The sequence below is a fragment of the Chiroxiphia lanceolata genome, chromosome 7 (genome assembly GCF_009829145.1).
Source record: "Chiroxiphia lanceolata isolate bChiLan1 chromosome 7, bChiLan1.pri, whole genome shotgun sequence".
In the NCBI taxonomy this organism is placed as follows: Eukaryota; Metazoa; Chordata; class Aves; order Passeriformes; family Pipridae; genus Chiroxiphia; species Chiroxiphia lanceolata.
In genome coordinates, this window is record NC_045643.1 from 23027322 (window position 1) to 23044014 (window position 16693).

The 16693-nt window shown below is 40.8% G+C and overlaps 1 protein-coding gene across 2 annotated transcripts in view; it reads left to right on the plus strand.

The window, feature by feature from the left end:
* Positions 1 to 14417: 14417 nt before the first annotated feature.
* Positions 14418 to 16693, plus strand: part of LY75 (lymphocyte antigen 75) — a 43899-nt gene continuing 41623 nt past the window's right edge. The window contains exon 1 of one of the 2 annotated variants that reach the window (XM_032692531.1): positions 14418 to 14565. In XM_032692531.1, coding sequence (XP_032548422.1) covers positions 14481 to 14565 — 85 coding nt within the window. In that variant the 5' untranslated portion in view covers positions 14418 to 14480. The remainder of the gene's footprint in view (positions 14566 to 16693) is intronic. The other variant, XM_032692530.1, reaches the window with a different exon arrangement.

Consider the following 16693-nt stretch of genomic DNA (forward strand, 5'->3'; position numbering starts at 1 on the left):
GATTTAGAAACAAATCAGTCCACCGTGGTTTCTTCCTAACAGTGCTGGATGGCCCTTTCAGCTCACCCTGGGTAAAGATGAGTAAGCCTGACCTGAAAATATTGGTGTGAATGTTTGTGGCACTGTTGATGCATCATCCTACTGCCTTCTAGCCCAAACCTACCTTCCAGCTTCCTGATCCACACAAGTGCTCAGCAACCAGAATTTAGGATCTCTGGATACAAATACCATGCAACTGGGATATTGGAAACACCTCAAATTAAATTTGTGATCTGCCTTTGGATAGAAAGAGACAGCTCCTAAATGAGTGAAGCTGAATCATCCAATTCATCTGCTACAGCAGCCAGTGGGGACACAGACATCCCACCTGCCCTGGGTACCTAAAATCCACATGCAGGGTAAAGGAAGTGAAGGTCCAGAATCACTTCATGAAGATCACAAAAATAAAAGGATATATGCAGAAAAAAAAAGAATACTTTTTGTTTCTTTTACTCTTTATTTTTTTCTTGTTTTCCCCCTTGAAGTCACAGACCCAGGTGATGGGATGCCTGATGATCTTTTTACTTGTGTAGCACTTTGAAGATGTCTCTGTGATGCATCTTTGAGTGGTCCACTTGCCTCAGCAGGCCTGGAGCTGGGCCCCAGGTGGGGACAGCCTGTGGGGAGAAGCAGCAGTTCTACCTTCTATGCAGGAGTCAGCAATGTCCAGAACTCCCCTTTCTTCCTCTTGTATAACATGTTAGTGGAAACAGCAACTTCCTGCATAGCAACTGCCTGGTTCAAAGCACTAGGATATGACTGACTGACAGGGCAGCTTTTGGCAGGCTTGCAAATATCCATTCCTAGCTCCATGTGGATCTGCTGAAGTATATCTGTGGCCAAATCCAGTTCAAGAGCTGTGGGATAGACTGCAAAGCCCATGATGTTCAAAGCAAAGCCATAAGCTATGAGAAAGGGCAGGAATCGTTGATCCCAGTACTACCAGGATCATAAAATCATTAAAAATTTCCTTTATGAAATTTGATGCATTTAATCCATTTGGATAACAACAGGAAAATGAAGAAAATTATTTCTGACGTGGACATTCTTCAGTGTCTCTGGAAAAGGTATTTAAACAGAGCCCTGACACAGTTAAGAGGTTTTCTGTCTCCCTCTGGAGACATAGGAACATTCATGGGATGCTGCAAAAAGCTGGAGCCCTAGAAAGCCCACATTGGAGCATGTTCCCAAATATAAGGACACCCAAAACAGATGCAAAACTTAACCGAAGGTGCACAGTGCTATGTCGGTGCTAGCATTTTTTGGTTTTATGATCACATTTTAAAGCAGTCATTCTTTTGATCCATGCTAACTGCTGGTAATGGAAAGAAAAATAAAGCTTACACAGAAAATAACAAAATTTTCTGACTGGAGGCCAAAACTTCACAAGAGAATACTGAAGCCTAATATGTTTTCTTTGACGTCTTTGTTTCTGATAGATGTTGACTGAATTCAGGAGGATGACGGCACTTCGAACAAAACCAGCTGGGGAAGTCAGTTTGCTAATTATTAACCCTGTAGGGAAGAGACTGGATTGGAAATGTGCATGCAAAACATTCTGGGAAAATATAAAACCTAATGTAGACCTCTTTGGAAATGAAATACTTAACACTGTGGCTTGTATTTTTAGGAGGAAGGGAGGAGACAATTTGTGATATATGACTGAATTCATCAAGATGGGTAGCAATTCAGTCTTAGACTCCTTTTTCTCCTATAGTAGGATTTAACAGTCCTGAGGCTGAAGTATAACATTAAGGAATTACTTTAGAGAATGAATAGAAGTTGTACATTTATTATGATATAAATCATAGAGGGGGTGGGGGGAGACTGTTGTCAGCCTCTTGACCACTTTGCAATAAGGAAAAGGGGGATTTTCAAAGCTGTTAAGCAGGAAAAAGCACCAAACTGCATACTGTGCCTTACAAAATATTATTCAGAAGCTACTGTGATAAATATTCATATACATAATATAAAATATAAACAAAAAGAAAACAAAACAGTCTTTAGGCAGTAAGCTCTGATGTGATGTATTTATATCTCACTCTATCTGGATGCTCGAATCCTTCCTCTGTAACCTAGCCAGAGAGATGACTATATAGTATGTGCAGGGGTTTTTTTCACCCATTTCAGGTGTTTTAGGAATAAAAGAAGAGTTAGATATAGGCACTATACCAAAATCCAGTGCAATTCAGTGTTTAACTAGTGGCCAGTCCTAACTATAATTATAGCATGAAATGGAAACAGAACAAAAAAGAATAAAGGGGAAAAAATTCTAGTACAAAAAAACCCCAACCAAAGATGGGAGAAGAAATTTAGGAAAAACTTGCATTATTTGCTTAACATTGGAGCTGTTTTCCTGCTTGACACAGTGGTTGCAGCACAGAAACATCAGCTGTTACAAGTAAGTGCCAAAATAGAAGTAGTAGAATGCATTATTGTTTAAAACAAATAGGTCATATGGGATGCTGAACTGATTTTTTTTTTCTGTCCCATAGTTCAGAGTGATGCCATTTTAGGTGTCAGATTGTTAGAAAAAAGTCTTATAGTTAAACAAGATTTTTAAAGTTAAACCACTTGACAATTAATTTAATATCAGAGTTGTGCGTATTTAATTTAATATCAGAGTTGTGTGTATTTTTGCCTTTTTAATGCTGTAGGTGGTGTTACATACCTAGCTGAAGTGCTATCCAAGAGGCAGTGTGGTAGCTAGCAAAGTACCTTCTGAACTTTTTCATTTTCTGACTATTTGCAACTCTCTTTAGTTGCTCTGACACAACTCGTGTGTGCGTACTGACAGCTGTTACAAATGAGGAACTGGAGTAATTATCAAGTGTGCATTTCCAGAATACTGCAACCATCCCCCATCCCTCCCAGGAACAATTTAAATTGCAACTGGTTATGTAAAGTGAACACTTTACAGTATTTTTGACAGAAAGCTAATTAAATTCAAGCATCTCAGAGTGACCACAAATGAGTCTCAGTATGTTACCACACACTTCCAAGATTAGAGGGGAAATCCACACATTTGCACAAGAATTAATGCAAGAGGGACCCAACCCTGACTGAAGTGTCAGCTGTGTGAGATGCCTTCACTTGTGGGTCCTGTTGATCTCATCCTGCCCATGTGAGGGGAAAAAACCAAGCCTCCAACCAAGTAAACAAACCCAATAGGTGGAGTATTCAGGATGTGTGGGCATGCATTGCTATTTCATTGCTTAGGCAGTTACAATACTAATAAGTAGCCAAATGACATCAGAGGTCAATCACTGAGCCCATGAATTAAAAAGTATTTATTTGTCTATTTCAGAGAAAAAGAGGACTAAGAGAAAGGAAAAGTTGTGCATTTTACTGTTGTGCTGTTTGATGGCAGGTACAGGCAAAAGGATCTGCCCAATGCTGGGAGCTGGGGAGGTCCAGGCTTTGTTTTCCGGCTTCACCATCACTATGTTGTCTTGGCCAACTCACCTGTTTTTTTGCTTTGAGTTTTCCATATGTAAAATGAAGAGAAAAAACTTACTCTCTGGCAGTCTTCTTGAGAGAATGATTGCCAAGTACCATGCAAGCTGCAAAAACAACACCTTGTTACTAAGGGGAAACCCCTTTGCAGGAACAGAAGTACCTAATTCCATCACTGTTTCCAGTGTACTTCTGAGGCCAGACAGATACATGTTTTGCCAGAAAATTGTTGGTAAAATTTAATTTTCAAAGTTTTTTTTCCAACTAAACTTGAAGTAACTTTTGTTCTCAGTTCAGGGTAATCGCAGTAACAGGAAGGGGCTGAAATGACACAGTAAAGAAATGGATAAACCGAGTCTATTTTCAGTTACATGTTGGGTTAAAAATGTGAGATTACCATCCCATGCTTGTTTCATTACAGTGTTCTTATGGTGTTATATTACAACATTAGCAATCTTTCAAAATCCATGGTATTGTTTATAAAAATGAACTAATTGAAGGCAACTTCTGTTTAAAGGGATCTCTAGCACTATTTGTGTTTGCTCATACTTTCTTTTTATGTCCAACGCTTGTGTTTAAATTCGTTTTGTTAGAATAATAAAATATACTCTGACTTGGAGTCTTCACTAGCCTTTGCTTTTAAAGTCAAGACTCTTGGCTTCCCTTTTACTTGTTCCTAATTTGCCATGTCTGTCACGTCCTCTCTGGCAGGGCTTGTGGCTATAAAAATGTGTGGGAGTAAAGGTTAAAGATAAATGCTAGGTTTAACAAATATGGTTATTCTTGCTCTATGGATTTGCTTCCAAAGTTAGTGGTTGGTTCATCCTATTTTTAAGGTAGGATCGCAATTGCATTCCATGTCTGTGCCTGAGTTAAAGTTAAAATCAATATACTTTTAGCACCTTGTCTCCCTGAAGACTTTAGTTTGTCAGCTCAAGGGCTGGATTCATAAAGGGAAAACAGTTTAGCTGTCGGACTTTATACCAATAAGTAAACATTCAACAGGTCACCATGAGGATATGAGTGAGACTGTGCTCCACTAGTAGCAGTACTTGTTTGTGGGACACAGAAGAGAGATACATAAATTCCACTTTGTGCTCTAATAAATATTTCAGTATTTTGAATAAAGTGCATCAGCTCCAAAAGGAAACACTGAGCACTCACTTTAGCCTGGTAGTTATTAAATTAATCTGGATCAATTTAGGTTCAGATTCATCCTAGAAAAAGGGATTGAATTTGAGTCTGTCATAGCAAAGATGTTCAAACTGTCATGTATTTCTTAAAAAGGGCACAACAGTATCTTTTCTTTCTCTATCTGGGAACTTTCCTAGGGGAACAGTGCTTTGACACAGTTTAGAGAAAAGTGAGGACATGAATAGCTCTGCACTGTTCAGACTTCTTCAAGTGTTTTGGCAGCAAAAGGAAGACTAGAGAAAATGTGAGCCTGGTGCTGAGTAGGGTGGTGGTAACACAGGATGTGGAAAAGTCAGAGGTACTCAATTCCTTCTTCATCTATCTTTACCAGTAAGATTTGTTTTCGGGAATCCCAGGCCCCTGGAGACCAGTGGGAGCATCTGGAGCAATGAAGATTTAGCCTCAGTAGAGAAGATCAAAACATTTAAACAAGCTGGACACAAACAAGTCCATGGGACCCAGTGGGCTGCATCCACAACTACAGGCCAGTCAGCATTATCTCAATACCCAGGAAAGTTTTGGAGCAAATCATTCTGGAAACCATTTCAAAATATATTAAGAACATGAAGATGATTGGGAGTCATCAGTATGGATACATGAAGGGGAAAACCATGCCTGACCAATCTGATAGCCTTCTATGATGAAATCACTAGCTTGGTGGATGGAGAGAGAGCAGAGGATGTTAATTATCTTAACTTTAACAGGGCTTTCATCACTGGCTGTAACCTTATTAACCAGCTGCTGACTAGACAAGTAGATAATGAAGTAGATTGAAAACTGGCTGAAATGCCAGGCTCAAGAGATTATAATCAGTGGCACAAAATTCAGCTGGAGGCCAGTCACTAATGGTATACTCCTGAGATCAATGCTGGGACCAATATTGTTGAACACCCTCATTAATGATCCTGGATAATGGAACCCTCAGCAAGTTTGCAGACAGTTGAAGACTAGGAGGAGTGGCTGATACACCAGATGTTTGTGCTGCCATTCAGGAGGATCTTGGCAAGCTGGATAAATCAGTCAAGAGGAATTTCATGGAATTTAACAAAGGGAAATGCCAAATCCAGCACATGTTGAGTAATGCCCCCCCACCCCCCCTTGTCTGGTTACTAGGGGCTGAGGACCTACTGGCTGTGAAGTAGCTTTACAGAAAAGGACCTGGGAGCCCTGGTGAACACCGGCTTGAACATGCGCCAGCAGTGTGCCCTTGTGGCAAAGGTGGCCAACAGTATCCTGGGCTGCACTAGGAGGAGCATTGCCAGCAGGTTAAGGTGGGTGATCGTTTTCTCCTACTCAGCATTAAGACACATCTGGAGTGCTGGATCTAGTTATGGAGTACCCAGTGCAGGAAAGATATGGTTTTACTGGACTGAATCCAGCAAAAAGCCACAAAGAGGATTATGGGACTGGAGTGTTTGTCATGTGAGGAGTGGCTGAGAGCTAGAGGAGAGAAGGCTCAGGGAGATCTTATCAGTGGATCTAAATATCTAAAGTTGGGGAGAGTAAAGAAGATGAAACTAGACTCTACTCAGTAGCATTCAGGGAAGGAACAAGAAGCAATAGGCACAAACTGACCTACAGGAAATTTTTTTTTAAACAGAATAAAAAGGTTTTTTTTTAACTCTGGTGTCCATCAAACACTGGAACAGATTGTCCAGAGGGGTTGAGGAGTCTCCATCTGTGGTGATACTCAAAATGCAACATGGATCAGCCCTGGGCAATCTGCTCTAGTTGACTCTGCTCTAAGCAAGAGGGTGCGGTGCACTAAACGATCTCTATAGATCCTGTGATTCTTTGACTTAGTTGCTTCAGTTCAACAGCATCTGAATATTTCTTCCAGGTTCACTTATAAAGAGTTTTCTAATGTTTCCAAAGTTTTCACATGCTGATGGGACTAAAATTATTGTCCACAGGTTCCTGTGGGGGCATTTAAATACTGCCCATGATAGATCCAGCCCAGGTTATTCCTTAAGAAACTTACAGACTTCATAGAATGAAGTGCTGCTGTTTAATAGAATGTATATAAAAATTGATGGTTTAGTACTGTGGGCATATTATTGCCTCCAAAAAAGAAATAGAAATGTAGATGTACTCCTTAAAGTAATAGGACTATATAAATAGTCAGCATCAATTAAATAGATAGCTAACTACAACTCTCCACACAGTTCACTACTACAACCTCCTGTTCATTTTTTTTAAGAATTTTGTGATTTATTTAGATACACTGAGAATTAAGACATACACAAATCAAAGAGTGATAATAGTACTGTTTAGGTATTTTACTGGTTTTACAGTGTTACTACCTTTTTTTTTTTTGACATTTAAAAATATAACTAGAGATGCTCATGCAGCATTGTTAAATATGTCTTCCGTAAGCTACCATAAAGAGCAGACTTAGTGCTTGAGAGCCTCAACAAAAGAAAGAGAGTAGGCTTTGATTTTTCAAAGCAGGAACAGGTTCAGCTTGGACATGACTAATGATCTCCACAGTAGAAGTATGTCACTCACAGAGGTGATCTCTGAAGTGACCAAATCATGAAGCTTTTATAGCTTAAAATCTACTCAGAAGTTTCGCCGAGAAGCTTATTAATGGTTAGTGCGTGTGCAGAGCACTGCAGATCTGAGTCATAAGGGGTCTGTGCTGCTCTGTGCTATCTTCGTCTTTCACATTCCTCCTCGTGTATTCTGTGTCAAGCACATGAAACCAGCTCACCAGCAGTACTTGTGCAGTGATGAAAAGCTGACAGCAATACTCTCATAGTCTCTCCCTAATTTACCTGTGGTGTCAAGCACAGAGAGAATCTGTAAACTCATTTATATGCACTGTCCACCCACAAACTTTATCTCAAGTTGTGTGAGTGTTGAGTAACAGACAGGTAGTTCTTGTTCATGTAAGCTGTGGGTAATAAAAAAGCTATTTCAATCTCACTCACAGAAATGATGAGTAAGGTACAAATACAACAAAGCCCCCTCACATCAATAGAAAAATCCAAATAGCAAGTTCCAGGGAGGAGTGCCTGCTGATTTGTTCACCCAGTAAGAGCTTTCATCCAGATTAAAAAACAACTGGTGGACCATATCAGCCAGATCACTCATCTGTGTGCTTGCTGACCTCATCAAAAACCTGTCTAGATGCCTAGATGGTAAATACTACATTTAGAGAAGATGTGTTGGCACTATCCAAATATATCATATTTATCCAGGTGCAGACAAATTCTATCCTTTACTACAGTTTCTACTGCTTTGCCTGGCACAGATATTAGGCTTGCCAGCATTTATTATTGTTCATACTTTTGCCTCTTTCCCGCCCCAGAATTTTTTTAGAGATTGGTGTCACATTGCCACCCTCCAGACTCCAATCACATAGAAAGTGTGAAGAGAAAGGTAGGCCCATGAGTAGATTTGCTCTTTCTCAGTGTTCAGCTCTCCCTTAGAAAGCTCAGATGCCTGGGGATTTCTTACTCTGCCTGCCTTGGATTATAGCCTTTCCCACTTAGCACACTTTGAGGAAAAGTCTCTGCTGACTCTCAAAAAGAAAGGTTCAAGTGTGGGGATCATCTGCTTATTCCAGTGAACACATGCAAATACATCATTTAACTTCCCTGGAAATCTTTTGGCCTCTCCTCTTTTTTACTCTGCATTGTCATCAATCTGTTAGACTCCAGTGCACTTCTTGGTCTTGATGTGTCTAAGGAAAGATTTAATATTAGCTTGGATTCCTTTTGCTAGTTGCTGCTCAGACTTTTTTATTGTTCTTTACCTCTGTTTTTCTTTAACATGTTGGTTTATGATTCTTTCTGTGGTTTTGCATTTGGATAAGACTTAAACTTTTTATTTCTAACAATCTACCCTGTGATGAGACTATTGGTGCCCACTTTCTTTTGCAAGTTCTGAAGACTTTAGTAGATGGCATACACTGATGCTGTGCTGTGCATCCTTCGGGAAGTTCAGCTCTACCTTTAAGAATTTGCTGTTCCTAGCAGCTCTTTTTTGTTTCCTCTTCACAAGTTTTCTCATTGCTGCACCCGTTTGAAACTGGGTGCAACTGCTGTGATGCATGGCCTTTGTCAAGCCTGTGGGAATTTTTAAGTAAACACAGGAACAGAAACCATGAGCTGAAGATGTAGGTCAAGATCTTGCACATAAATAAGGACCAGACAAGGGGCTGTATCTCTTCTGTGGCTTCCCTGTCCTATTGTTCTGTGAAGCAGTATTGATGGAGTCTAATGTAGTCTGCATTACACAAAAATGCTGCAGTGTCCAGACAAGGGGGTGTTACCTGAAGTACAGTGTTGATTGTATTTCCCACCCTCTTTGCCCATTTGATCTCTCTCAGCATACCCTCTCTGGCCTTCTGGTCAGGCAGGCAGTCTGCAGAATCAGGACTACATTTGCTTAAAGCTGACATTTTAGTCCACTGGCATTCTGTGTAACCTGCTGGGTTCCTCTTTTGTTAATTAATTTGATTACAAGATCTCAGTAATACATTTCATTACCTCATCAGCACCAGAGGTGACTCTTACCTTTTCTGTATATTTTATATTCTGGTTCTGCTATGTCCTGCACATGTGTAGCATGTCATCGTCTTTACGTAAGACTAGACACTTGATTTCCCTCCACTTATTCATTGGATTTTTAGCATTTGTATTAGAAGTATGTGTTGTTCCAGTGTTTGTTCCCTCCTTCATCTCCCATTGGAAAGGCATTTTCCTTATTTTTCATTCCTCTCTCTGGCCTCTCCTGCACTCAGAAAGGCACAATTTCTAAGCCTTTGCTGATGGCATATTGAACTGTGTGTTCCCCACACCTGCTGCTCTCCAGTGTATACCTTAATCAATCGCAACCTTTAAATGCCATCAGCTTAGCCCCTAGTGAGTCCACACTTTCCATACAGGCTCTTTTTATCTCAAAAGTGCTTCCAAGTTCAGATCAATCTGGAATTTCGTTCTTTAAACCATCCTCTCATGTGCATATTGAAAGTTTGCCCTTTCTGGTCAAACATAAGGTAGTGGTGGCATTTTGGAGAGTGCCATTGGACTTGGATGAATTTTAGCTCCAAAAAATGTGAGACATAAAACTATGGGCTCTTCCCCAGCACTTTTAGGGAATTGTTCTGCTTCGTATGTCTCAAAAAGTTAAAAAAAGCTTTTTAATTTAAAATTAGAAGCTCTTCATTCTGAATTATTTTGTATTTGCTTAAAAAACATTTATTAAGTTATAACTGATTTTCTTTTAAACCATTCCTTCAAAACATGTTTTTTGCAACAAATGTAATGTGGTACAAAATATCATCTGAGTTTCGAGCTCCCAATCATAATTTGAGTAAAAATCCCACACTGGTACAGTGACAACAGAAAACAGCTTTTGAGGAGATTGAGCATATAAACTCTGCCAGTAGAGCAACTAAACTGAGGCACAATTTCTGTTAAAATTGCACAGTACAGGTGTCAGAAACCCCTTTTTAAAGTGCTACAAAAGAGTATCGTTTACCACTTTAAATTTTAAATGTTGCAGTACTGCTTATATTATTTTGTCATTGTTCCAGGAACACACAGAGATCCCAGCAGGAGTCAAAGCCAAACCAACATCCAGAGAAAGACATTCCCCACCATCAATAAAGGTGGGTGTGCCCACACTCCTTTCTTTGTCTTATTTCTGAAGCCTGTTTCTAGTATTTCAGTGGGCCTTGTCTAATCTAAGTTTGAATATGCATCAGGGCAGAACTGGAGGCAGCATTAGAGAAGTTGCCACTGTCCCATTTGAGTAAAAAAAGAGGTTGGTAGTAGAATAAAGGTAATTTTATTATTTCTGAAAGTTACCTACCATGTTTTGGGCAGTGGAAGAAACAGAACACTCTCTCAAATAATAACATCTATATAACATCTAGCTATAATGCTGTAATAACATCTATTATGAATAGAAGTTTATGAATGGTGACACTTAAAAAGAGTCAAATGTAAGGGTCCCTAGCAATAATAAAAGCTTCAAATGCAATAAACCCCTCAAAACCTTGGAACTCATGCCAAAGATTCATATAGATATTGTAGAAGAGATGTAAGAAATACATAAAAACTCAGCTGAGAGAGCATGTGATTCCATCTTAAGTTTACTGTGCAATACAACAGTTTCATAATGTGCTAAAAAGTTAAGCCGATGCCACTGAAAGAGGAAATCTTAAGCAACAAGAGAGAAAAAACATTTTTCTTTGTGTTCCCTTTTTGCTAAAAAACAAAACATTATTTAGTGTTGAAAATTTAATAAGTTAAAAATTTAATTTTTTAACAAATTTAACATTTGTTAACAAAGCAAGCCAGCAAATACATTTAAGTGTCTATGAAGAAAAGACTGTACAAGTGGAGTTAATGCAAAACTAAGTTGAAGTTACTGCTTAAAGACCTCTCTGGATACAGCTTCTATCCAAATCAGTTGCTGGATGCTTTTCACCTCCTCTTTGAATTTTAGTGACTTTTTTCATGGTTATGCATGGGAATAACTCAATCAGAGTAAACTTGTGTATCTGTCAAAAAATAATCATTGGGCTTTTAGCTGTGCTTATGGTAAAAGTTGCAATTGTCCAGTTTTCTTTTCCATTAAACTCTGTTTAAGCATGTCCAGGGCTGATATTTTAGATGATTAGTGGGCACTTTACTGAAACCAGAGCTGTGTTCTAATATTAAACTTAGCAGCAGATAGCCCTGAAATCTTTGTCTGCTGGCTGCTTTGTGGGCATCATCACTTTCTCGGAGAGAGTCCTCTGTCTCAGGAAATAACTGCTCCTGTAACTCTTGTAAGCTGTCATTTTGCTGTTGAGTTTGGTTTGTTGTTTTTTTTCCTGTAAGGACTTAGGTATCGTAAGCACCAATGTTGCAAGGTGAAAAAAGTAATAGATAATTAGTGTTCCCTGTTCAGATGTCCCAGTTTCAAAGTCACTGCTGGGGGAAGCAGAGAAAAGGAGAAGTTGCCATCTCCAGAATCTCTTCCCACTCTTGGAAGATGCTGGAGGTAACAACTTTTTGCTTTTCCAGCATTCCCTTTGTGCTCACTGACACATGTAGATGCACTCAGCCAGTAAAACTGGATTACCATGTGTTGATTGTAAAAGAAGGAGGAAGGTCGCTTATGCAAAGTACCTATTTCATGTGGTGAGCAGAAGAGAGATGGGGTGGAGATTTATGGATAGACAAGTGTTGACACTTTCTGCAGGTAACGTTATTGTTATAAACATATGGGCATAAAGGCAAAGAAATTATCTGTTGATAAGCAACAAAGACTCCTGCTAGAAATACAAGGCTCTTAGTCATGATGCTGGCAACTCGAAAAACTTTTTGACTGGAAAGGCAAAGTAGTCTGCTTGGAAGCAAAAGGCTGCTGTACATTACTGTCAGTTCTGTGGTTGGGTCTCTCTTGTATCTGAAATTCTGTATTTTGTTATCTCTGCAGGCATGGTTGAAATTTGGTCAGCCATTAGCTCTGCTTTGAAGTGAGCTGTAAGTATTCATGAGGACATGATCATGTTTGTGACTTGCAATACAGAAATTGCTCACCAATTATGCTGTGAGTAATGCTGCTGTGAAGCTCACATTAAATTCAGAAGCTCATTGATAAAGCTAGGATAAATCTTTTAAGAAGTAGGCTTTGGCATTGTTATAATTTTGATAAGCTTTAGTACAAAGCCACTTTTTCAATAACAGAAAATTGTATTAGAATTCCATGGGCTGGAATTCCATGGGCTTGACATACACTTAATTTCATTTTTTCCTGCATGTTCTTTCCAAAATTTGGATTGGTTGGTGGGCTCACCAGGGCTGTACATTGTGTATGTCCTCTTACATTATTGTTTGACAGAATTTAAGTACATGTGCGTGCACACAAAACTGAAACTAAGAGGCACCAATACAAACAGCAATTTTTCCTATCCTTGGGTATTATTTACTTTTTGAGTCAGGATCAAGGTCTGACTGTGTATTATCAAGCATGGTATTTCATAAACCAATAAACAAAAAAGGACCTCAAATTCAAAGTGCATATCAGAGAACATGTTACATATGTTACCATACCTTAGGAGAACCTCCCCTCTGTTGACACACATATTTGCTGACATGTGTTTGGTAAGTAGGATGCTGTTAATTTCACAGTTCCTGGTGTATGTTCAGTAAATATGCCCTGCATGCTAGTAGTTTAAAAGTTAAACTCTGCTACTCACCATACCCAAACTGGGACAGACAGTTATTACATTGATAATAACATGCATTTGGAAAAGTTCATGGCAATGCAGGTTTCACACCTGCTTCTTGTTATGATGCTTTATTTAAAAAAGAGACACATCATCCCACCATGTATTTAATTTTAGTTTCAATAGCTTGCTTTTGTATGAGCTCACCAGTGGGAAATTTCTGCCTCAAACTCTCTACATGGAGACTTTAAAGCTTTGTTCTTACAAAAAATGAACTATTTCTGGTAGCACAGCTTTGATTTTGCTGCATCTATGGACTCTTCCTGAACCTGATTTCCAATTTTCCAAATACCTCCTGCCTTGGCAGCCAGGTGTTGCTCTGTGGTTTCCAGTGGGAGCAACTTCCATTTGCTAACTTGCAAGTGGCTGGTTTTCTTTACTGTCTTTCTACTCAATCCCCAGTCTGGAATACCTTCAAATCCTGTGTCCCCAGATGTCCAGATTCTTACATGATGGGCACATTTGAAAACATATAAAATAGACTGCACATTGCATTTCCCATCTTTATGAAAACCTAGTATTTCTTTCCCTGAACAATTGCTCCTCCAAGTCTAATCGAAATTGATTCTCCTAGCAAGAAATGTTTATTTCTTGTGACTTTGTGAATGCTTTTTTAAGCAGTTGGAACTCGAGCTATACAGCCATTTCAAGTCAGCACCGAATCACTCAACATGCAGCTATAATATAGATATTTTATTTTACATAGTTTCTGTCAGTTTCCCTTTGTTCTCTTTTCCTCCTTCAGGCCAACTGGTTCTTGACATCTTTGTGTTTTTACTTTTGGTTTCTGTAATTTCCTGTAGCAAGCACCAAAATTTTGTGACAGTTATTTCAACTCCTCCCATCTCCCCCGGCAGAGACAGGTCAGAAAGTTGCAATTTTAGCTGCTAAAATTTCCCTATGGAAATTCAGCAGCCCCTGCCTCGGGGATGGCATCATGGTCATCGCACCAGGCCTAACAGCTCATGGCCCCACGGCCAGAGGGGGTTGAGGATCACAGTGTGATGCTATAAAAATGTATTATTTGTACAATTTTAGATGCTTTACTTCAGCGTATTTGTTAATTTTGGATTATTCTCTTCACTTTTTTCTTTTTCTTCACCTAGCACTTACACTTTACCTTTTTTTCCCCCGACTGAACTTCTAGAAAGGTTTTGTTGTTTGGTTTTTTTTTTTTTAGTTTTAACACATGACAATTCAGTCTGCTTTTCTGTTTCTTTCTGTCTTTCTTTCTTCCTCCTTTTTTTTTTTTTTTTTTTCCTTCTCCGCAATTCCCCTTCACCTTTACCCCCATGTTTTCACTTGCGACTCCCCTTTCCTTCCCCTGCCTTTCACTCCGTCACCCGCAGCCCCGCTCCCGCCGGGGCCGAGCCCCACCTCGCCCCAACCTCGGGGCCACTTTTCTCCTGGCAACAAGTGACGCGCGGCAGGGTGGCCAATGGGGCGGCGCTGGCGGGGCCGGGGCCGGCGGCGGGCGCGCCGCTCGGGCAGAGCGAGCCGGGCAGAGCGAGCCCGGCAGCGCGGCCGCTCCGCGCAGCCTGCGCGCCGCGGGGGGACCATGGCGCGGTCGGTGGGGCTCTGTCTGCCCTTCTGCGGCCTCGCCCTGCTCCTGCTCTGCTGCGCGGCCAGAGGGGGCCCAGCAGGTAAGCCGGGCGCCCGCCGTGCGAGGGGGAGGCGGTGCGCGGGGGCGCGGCGGGGCGCGGCGGGACCTTCTCCGCCCCGGCCGGCGGCGGAGCGGCTGAGGAGGCGCTGGGACGGGCCTTCCGTTTCGGCCGCTCCGCCGGGCGGCAAAGTCCAACTACGTGGAAACAACCTGGGAAACTTAGTAGGAACAGAGAAAAAGGCAGGGAAAAACCCCGCATTTCCCTCACGGACCGTGCGCTTCGCCCGGGGCGGCGCGAAAGCCGGTGCTGCCCCGCCGGCCTCGGCTGCCACGTTCCCTAAGGTGCCCGCGGGGCCGGGGCCGCCCCGGGCCGGGCCGAGGCCTTTGGCCGGACACCTCGGGGAGAGGAATAACCCCGACCCGGGCGGGTCCCCTCAGGGAGTCCCGCCGTCCCCGTTACCCCTCACTTTGTGCGCAGGGAGAGACAGGAAGGAGGCTTCCCCTGTCCGACAGAAAGCAGGTGGAAAAGTTCACGTTGAACAAATTCTTGTAAGCCAAAGCCACGGCTTGGTGAGAGCTACTGGGAAGCAAGTTGAGCTCAGTTCACTAACTAGTTGCAGCTGACGTATCCTATGTCAGTAACAGCGTAGGGTTTGTAGCTGAAGACGTCAAGTAAAACTTCATGGCCGGGAGTGTTGAACTGGACTAATTGGGTATTAAGAAATTGCTGTACAGAGAGATCTGATGAGACAACACCAGCAGTTTTTCTATGAAGGTTTTAAAAAGTGGTTTTCTACTTGACATTAGCATGAGGGTTGTGGGGGAAGAAGTGAAAGAAGATGTAACATGTTTTCAGCCTCTTCTCACAAGAAATCAAAAAAAAGGAAAAAAGTCATGAGGGGAGAATAAAAAGCAGATATAGTGCCGAAAAAGCACAGCCGTGAAAGGTACCACGAAAGTGGGTTTGGTTGTTAAAATGTCTTAGTTAATAGGCTGACAGGGACAGTTGGTTGAAATGTGCTATTTAGAAAAAGTCGCTGCAGTAGGTGGCTGACTTAGAGGTTCTTCTTTAGAGTGTGATCAGCTCAGTACTATTTAGATACTATTTGGCACTTACGCAGAGAAAAATTCATGAGTATACTGGGAAGTAGTGGTAAAATTCACTGCATAACATCACTGAATATTTTCCTTGCTGTTCAGCCAAACCTATTATTAACTCATAATAGAAAAATGCAGTAGGAATGTGATTGACAGTGCATTGCTATTAAATACAAAGCACTACTCAGCAGATTCCTTATTTAAACAGCGGAGAAATAGCTTTGTGTGTCTGGGACGGCCAAGGTCCATATGAGCCTGGTCAGTGAAAGTTTTACGCTGTGGAGCCATCTTTATGGTGGCATAGAAATAGCTTTAGGTTGTTTTTTTCATGGTTAGCTTAAACCTACTGCTGCTTGTCAGAAGTGTTGTACTGGCAGATGTGTTAGCTTGTAAAAGTAGGGTGATCCATATATTTTTTAAATTGTATACTGTGCTTTTTTTATTATTTTTTAAGACATACTGCATCACAACTGAAAATGAAACTTGTCACAACTGAAAATGAAACTAGGGTGCCTATATAATTTTTTAAATGATACTCCTCATCTCTGGTGGGATAATCTTTGCCATCTTTGGTGGTATACTCTTTCTAAAACCCTCTCCCCAAAGCAGTGCCAGTTATTGTAGTAATACTGCAGTTGCACCCACAAACTGGTTCACACGTAAACCTGTCATGCTGTGTATCGTACATGATACGCAGTTAAAAAAAAATAAGTGCTTACTAAGTGAAGATTATTATTAGTTACATTTTATGGTATCTGTAGTGTGTAACTTGTAGATAGGCATGAAGACTAGATTCTTTACCTAGTAAGCTTGCAAAATAATCAGGGGTTGATCCAATCAGTATATGTTAAATAAAAAGGAAGAATTCTCATCAATAGAATTGGACTTAGAAGTCTCATTTTGTCTCTCCTCTTGTAAAGACTTTGAAAGAGCTCTTTTTCCCTGGAAGTAAAGGGTACTCACTGAATAGTAAAATGTACTGAATGTGGCTTATACGAAAGAGGTAGTTTAATGTGCGAACAGCAGTTGCTGTACTTTTCTGGTAGAATCTCTTAGAATGCAATTACTCT